The sequence below is a fragment of the Carlito syrichta genome, unplaced genomic scaffold, assembly GCF_000164805.1.
Source record: "Carlito syrichta isolate Samal-C Ts95f unplaced genomic scaffold, Tarsius_syrichta-2.0.1 Scaffold305573, whole genome shotgun sequence".
NCBI classification, from domain to species: domain Eukaryota; kingdom Metazoa; phylum Chordata; class Mammalia; order Primates; family Tarsiidae; genus Carlito; species Carlito syrichta.
The window spans coordinates 586,273-593,482 of record NW_007249669.1 but is presented as its reverse complement, the minus strand read 5'-3'; the positions used below and the strand labels follow the sequence as shown (position 1 = coordinate 593,482).

Below are 7,210 nucleotides of genomic sequence, written 5' to 3'. Positions count from 1 at the left end.
AAAAAAAAAAAAAAAAAAAATGTCACTTGCCTTCCATTGTAGATGTCTCAACCATCTTCTCACCAACAGATCTACCTTGTATAGAGACAGTGAGGATTAAGAGAGAGAGAAAGAAAGAGACAAGGCCTTTTTTTTTTAAAAGGTAGATTTCAGAGTTAGGTACATACAAGGTCATCGTACAGGTAAAGTGTGGGTATCCTATTGATGTTATGTGCCCCACCCCCACCCCCACCCCTGGCAGTGTCCCATTACTGCCAATCCCTTTCTTATAGTATTATGATAAATGTTCAGGGTCCACTTATGAGTGAGTACATGTGATACTCAGATCTTTGTTTCTGTGATAAATCACTGAGTATTATAGACACTAATTCTATCCAGATTGCTGCAAAGTTAATAATTGTGTTTTTCTTTATGGCTACATAATATTCCATCATGTAAATGTACCACATTTTCTTTACTCAGTTCACTTTCAATGGGCAGCACAGTCAGTTCCATATTTTTGCTATTGTAACTAATGCTGCAATAAACAATGCATGTGCAGGTATCTTTTTTATAGAGTAATTTAAGTTACTCTGGGTATATTCCCAGAAGGGGGGATTGCTGGGTCATATGGAAGGTCGATTTTTAGATCTTTTAGAAATCGCCACACTGTTTTCCATAGAGGTGGTACTAGTTTACATTCCCAGCAACAGTGTAGAAGTATTCCCTTTTCTCTACATCTTCTCCATCATCTGTTGTTTTTTGAGTTATTAACGATGGCCATCCTGACTGGAGTTAGATGGTATCTCAGTGTGGTTTTAATTTGCATTTCTTTGATGATTAGTGAGGCTGAGCATTTTTTCATATATCTGTTAGCTGCTTGAATGTCTTCTTCTGAGAAGTGTCTATTCATATCTTTTGCCCGTTTGTTATTTTCTTTTCAGCACATTTGAGTTTCTTCTAGATCCTGGATGTGAGGCCTTTGTCCAATTTACAGTTAGCAAATATTTTTTCCCATCCTATGGGCTATCTCTCCACTCTCTTGATGGTTTCTTTTGCTTTTGCAGTTTGTCTGTCTTTTATGGCATTCGCTTTTAGAGAGTTGATCAGGAATCGGTTGCCTATTCCAATTTCCGTAAGGGTGTTTCCTACATTTTCTTCTAGGATTCTTATAGCTTGAGGTTTTACATTTAGGTCTCCGATCCATTTAGAGTTAATTTTTGTGGATGGGGATAGATAGGGGTCCTGTTTCAATCTTCTGCATGTGGTCAGCTAGTTTTCCCAGCACCATTTACTGAATAGGTTCTCCTCTCCCCACTGGTTGTTGGTGAAAGTTTTGTCAAAGATGAGTTGGTTGAGAAATTGAGGTTTTGCTTCCAGAGTCTCCTTCCTTTTCCATTGGTCTATATACTTGTTCTTGGACCGCTAGCAGGCTGTTTTGATTATTTATTATTACAGTAGAGTTTGAAGTCTGGAAGTGTGACACCTCCCACTTTGTTTCTTTTGCTAAGGATTGTTTTGGCTATTCATGGTCTTTTATGTTTCCATATGAATTCCTGTATTGTCATTTTCAGGTCTGAGAAGAATGGTGTTGGTAATTTAATAGATATTGCATTACATGTGTAGATTGCCTTTGGTAGGATGGACATCTTAACAATGTTAATTCTTCCAGTCCATGAGCATGGAATATTTTTCCATTTGCTTATGTTTTCTTGGATTTCTTTGAGCAGTGTTTTGTAGTTTTCCTTTTTTTTTTTTTTTTGAGTTGGAGTCTCACTCTGTCGCCCAGATTGCAGTGCAGTGGCACGCTCCCGGCCACCGCAGCCTCGACCTATTGAGCTCTGGCGATCTTTCCGCCTCAGCCTTCCATAGCTGGAACTACAGGCGCGCGTTACCATGCCTGGCTAATTTTTTTGATTTATTGTAGAGATGAGGTCTCACCAAGTTGCCCAGGCGGGTCTTGAACCTGCAGGCTCAGGCAATTCACTCACCTCGGCCTCCCAAAGCGCAGGGTTACAGTCTGAGCCACCGAGCCCGGCCTGTAGTTTTCATTGTAAAGATGATTCACTTCTTTGGTTAGAAAGATGCCAAGGTATTTCATTATTTTGTGACTGTTGTGAATAGGATTGTGCTTTTTATTTGGGTTTCTGTCTGATTATTGTTGGTGTATAGGAATGCAACTGTGTTTTGCACGTTTATTTTATAACCTGAGACTTTGCCAAAGTCTTTTATCAGTGCAAGGAGGTTTTTGACAGATTCTCTTGAGTTTTCAAGATATAGGATCATGCCATCTACAAAAACTTCCTCTTTTCCTATTTGGATATCCTTGATTTCCTTCTCTTGTCTAATTGTTCTAGCTAGGACTTCCAACACTACATTAAACAGGAGGGGTGAGAGTGGGCAGCCTAGAGGAAGGCTATTTTAAGATAGTAACCCTGACTTCATTTTACTTGGCCCCTAAGTTCATTATATACTCTTCCCAAATGGCCATCCTCATCTTGTATATCATCATCATGTGAGTCCCCACCCAGCTGCTTCCACCACCATTTCTCCTTCATTAAAAAAAATAAAACTGTCCAGGTGCAGTGGCTGACACCTGTAGCCCCAGCACTTTGGGAGGCAGATGTGAGAGTATTGCCTGAGCTCAGGGGTTCGAGACCAGCCTGAACATGGTAAGACCTCGTCTTTATAGTAAATTAAAAAAAAAAATCAACTGGGCTTGGTGGCTCATGCCTATGGTTCCAGCTACTTGGAAGGCTGAGGCAGAAGGATCACCTGAGCCCAGCAGGTCGAGGCTGCAGTGGGCGTGAGTGTGCCACTGCACTCCAGGCTGCACAACAGAGTGAGACTTCAACTCAAAAAATAAGCTGGCCTGAGATCACGTGACTCATGGTATCACACTTAACCTAAACAACCAGACTTTGAACTTGAAGTAGTGGCATGAAGAATACTAGAATATCAAGTTTGGCTTCTAAGTCAACAATCAGTGTATTTTGATTGATCCAGGCTATGTGCTATTGTAATACAGAAACAGGAAAAGTACAGCCCTGCCTGAGGCCACTCTGCCCTTTGTGGCAATGTCAGTGAAGTTTTCCTTTACCTCCTTGAACAACTACCCTCTTATCTAGAGCATTGCTCTTGCTCACTTAGTAACATATTTGATGGAACATTCAGAGAACAGCTGAGCTATTCACAAATTAAAGTATCAGGCATCTTGCAGCTAATTTTCACAAAATGCGATCATAGAATTGCTGGCTTAGAATGTCCTATCATAAACTCTTGAAATGATAGAATAAATAAGTTTATCTACTTGATGATATATATTGTTATTTTTATTAACTTTGTCCTTTTTTGTGTGTTTTTAAGGCTGCAAAGAAGTTTATTTCTGGCCAGAAGTCAATGGCAGCGAGTGGAAATTTGGGACATACACCTTTTGTTGATGAATTGTAATCCTGAAGCACATGTTAAAGGAGAAAGGTTAACATTCTCTCACTCCAGAGCAGCAAACATGTGAAAGCCAGAAGTCACTGATGTAACGTTTATCTTTTTTTCAGTGAGGTAAAAATACCTTAAAGCATAAATGAGTGTAATTATTTTCAGCTGACCTAAAGTCAATAAAACATTCTACTTAAATGTGGGGGTTTTTTTGCATTTTCCAAATCACTTAATAAACAAATATTTATTACATGCTGATACCTTTGTTTTAGATTCTACAGAGGATACAGGAATGTAATAATTGAGTGCAAAAGAATCAGGAACTATTAAAATTAAGGCGAAGTGGCAATCAGGGTAGATAATTCCAGATTATTATTGGTGACTTTTTAAAATAAAAGCAGTCATTTTGGGTATCAACAGTTAAGTGATCAGATTTTTACCCACATTTTTCCTTTTTTGCAATAAAATTATCTCTGAGAGACATAAACTCTATATCAATTATATCCTGTATTCTCATTATGTCATTTTATATGTCTGATTTATCTTCACTAACAGAGTTTTATCCTCTCATCTCCTGTCTCTCCCACTTCTGTTTCTATCCTGACTCAAGTAATTAACTCCAACATTCAAAGTAAAAGTAGGGCTGAAAGGGGGGGAAATTCTAATGTGAACAACTAGGCAAAGAATGTTTCTCTGTTAATTATTTTAATTAAGTACTTGAAGTTTGCAAAAAGAAAGACAGACTAAAGATCTAAAGAAAAATGCAATATTTACCCTAAGTGAAGTTATCTACTATGTTTAGACATTCTGATATTGGAGTCCCCTGCTGCATTTTCTAAAAGATGAGAAATTCTTCTCAGAAAGGAAGGTCTTGATGATCTGAATGATGTTACTATTTTGAGAATAAGATGTGTGAGGCCTGCAAGATCTCAGGGAAGTCTTTAGATAATCACATTGAAGAAAGTCTCTGAAGGCTTATAACATAGGCATGGAAGAAAATCTAGGTCTACACATAGTCCTGTAAGAACAGCAAACCTGTACATAGTGATGCACAAAAAGTGGGTATTTTCAAAATAAATGCTTCTGTAATCACATTTTTGCAAACCACTGCCTAACCAACCTTTGATGCCACGTGGCATTTACCCTCTTCAACTTGGGCACAGTCTTCCAGCCAAAATACATCTGAGATAGAGGAAGCTGAGGAGGAAGAGCTTTTGTTTTCTTGCTTCACCATTGTCCAGTATGGAGAAGGGGCTCTCGTTCCTTTCTTGTGCTCTGTGTGAATCACCACATCACTGTTCATGTCTTTTCCTACACTAATACTATGGTTGTTCTTTTTATATCCATGCCATTCTCTGGAGATGGATATCGGTCTTCTTGCAGAGTGATGCCCAGTTGACCGTGGAGATTTATGGTACTTAAATTTTTTATCTAAAACTACATCTTCATTGTCATCACCATGTATGAAAGATTGATCTTTTGCCTCTTCAGGTTTTTTTGGTGTGCTGAAATGAAAAGAATAATAAACGAAATGAATTTTTTAATGTCTGAACATCCCCTAACAAAATGTCATATAACCTGCTTTGGCTCATAAAAGAAAAGATGCAATTTAGCTTTAGCGCTACCTTTCTATGTCATTGAAGGTTTTCTCTTTTTTAAAAGTACTTTTAAGTTTTTCCATTCCTAAACAGAAGTCAAATTATGCTTTAATTAGTCCACACTACTTTAAAAAACTTTCCACAGATGCAGGCCAGACTACTGACTAGAATATTAGGAGGCATTAAAGAGTGGGTTAATTCACTGCAGCTAGAGTGACAGGTTCAACGTGGCCATCTCCTCCTGAGAACTCTGTTCTTGCGGGTCACAGGGCAATAACAGCATTACCAGTTGCCAGGGGAGTCAGTAAATAGTGGGCCTCCAGGATCTTCAACATGTTAGTCATTAGTAAGCCTTTGAGTCTTCTTTTTTTCTCATAACACTGCCACAAAGCAAAATTCTTTGCCTCCCTTTTAGGTTTACAGATGTGAATTTGTAGAGTACCCTTCTACCCAGATATTCACTGTTCTCCCTCTCTGTTGCCATCCAGAAGCTTTAAGGTTTTCTTTGTAATTTTCTCCAACTATTGACATTTTGATTGTTGAATCTTGGATGATGCTTGCCTACTAGCAACTACAGACCTCTGAATGCTGTACCTGTGCTTGTTATTAATTTCTAGAACAAAGGCTGTCTATCATCAGCTTTCCCTTGTCCTGATGCTATTGCTCAGCATAACCAAAGTCAGATATTTATTTCAAACCTCTGGTACAATCTATCTGCTAATACAAAATCAGGTTTCTTCCCACCCCCAACCTGGCAAGGTTTGCTAGTGTTATCACTAATACCCTTGATGGTCTGCCTGTTATATTTGCTTCCAAGAATTTGAACAGCTTTTCCTAAAAGGGTTTTATCTCTTCTAGTAATAAACAATTGGTATTAAGTCTTTATTTATTTATTGAGTTGGAGTCTCACTCTGTCGCCCAGGCTGGAATGCAATAGTACACTCATGGCCACCATAGCCTTGACTTGCTGGGCTCAGGTGATCCTTCCATCTCAGCCTTCCAGGTAACTGGAACTAAAAGCACATGCCACTACGCCTAGCTAATTTTTTTATTTTATTGTGGAGACGTAGTCTCACCAAGTTGCCCAGTCTGGCCTTGAACCCCTGAGCTCAGGCAATCCTCTCGCCTCCGCCTCCCAAAGTGCTGGGATTACAGGTGTGACACAGCGCCCAGCAGTATTGAGTCATTTTTATTGAGAGCCACTAGTCTTAAATTGTTTGATTTTCTTTATCCTTGATTTAGGGCCATGTGAAGAGATTCAGAAATATCTCAAGACAAGAACAATTTGCCTTCAGATACACCCAGGTCTTCCTGAACAGCACATACGTGAAAAAAAATTCAAGTTACTGTTTTTTTCAGATTGGAAGGAGTACTCTTGGTAACTCTGTATTAGGTTACTATAAAGGACAGTTAGTAAAGCCAGCTCTTTTCAAATTGGCATTAGACAATAAAGCCACAAGCCAGCAGAGGTCAGGGTTGGCTGGTAATAAATTTTTTATACCACTAGGCATACCCAGAGCATTACATGGATTATTTTCTCCTGTGTGCACACAGTGTGATATTCTCCTGAAAGGAGTCGTACCAACTTTGTGAAAGAAGCCTTTCCTTTCCCCTTCTGTCCCTTCCCTGGCCCCTTCCACGTAAGTTACTAAAATGCCTTGGATATAAGGACTTTGTTTAATTAAGAAAAGGATTCGGTCAGGCTTGGTGGCTCAGCCTGTAATCCCAGCACTTTGGGAGGCGGAGGTGAGAGGATTGCCTGAGTACAGGGGTTTGAGACCAGCCTGAGCAACTTGGCAAGACCTTGTCTCTACAATAAATTAGCTGAGCGTGGTGGTACACACCTGTGGTTCCAGGTACTTGGAAGGCTGAGATGGAAGGATCACCTGACCCCAGCAGATCAAGGCTGCAGTGGCCATGAGTGTGCCTCTGCACTCCAGCCTGGGCAACAGAGTAAAATTCCTACTCCAGAAAGAAAAAAAAGGACTCAAAATGTGCTTGGTATTATTTCTTAAGTTTGTGGCTTTTAGCCTCATACTTAAGTTGTGCTGTTCTCTTTGTTTATCTTGTCTTTGCTTTTGGTTTTTGTTTTTTTTTTTTGAGTTGGAGTCTCACTCTGTCGCCCAGACTGGAGTGCAGTGGCACACTCCTGGCCACTGCAGCCTCGACCTGCTGGGCTCTGGTGATCCTTCCACCTG

The 7,210-nt window shown here is 39.7% G+C and overlaps 2 protein-coding genes across 2 annotated transcripts in view; one reads left to right on the top strand and one right to left on the bottom strand.

The window, feature by feature from the left end:
• The window catches only part of LOC103264128 (cytochrome b-c1 complex subunit 2, mitochondrial), a gene marked incomplete at its 5' end in the record, with an annotated part of 12,226 nt that extends 8,554 nt beyond the window's left edge, over positions 1 to 3,672 (top strand). Inside the window, one exon of the mRNA XM_021714293.1 lies at positions 3,346 to 3,672. Coding sequence (XP_021569968.1) covers positions 3,346 to 3,493 — 148 coding nt within the window. The remainder of the gene's footprint in view (positions 1 to 3,345) is intronic.
• A 651-nt stretch (positions 3,673 to 4,323) lies between these two features.
• Positions 4,324 to 7,210, bottom strand: part of PDZD9 (PDZ domain containing 9) — a 16,547-nt gene continuing 13,660 nt past the window's right edge. The window contains exon 4 of the mRNA XM_008061772.1: positions 4,324 to 4,919. Within this exon, the coding sequence (XP_008059963.1) occupies positions 4,526 to 4,919 (394 nt within the window). The 3' untranslated portion in view covers positions 4,324 to 4,525. The remainder of the gene's footprint in view (positions 4,920 to 7,210) is intronic.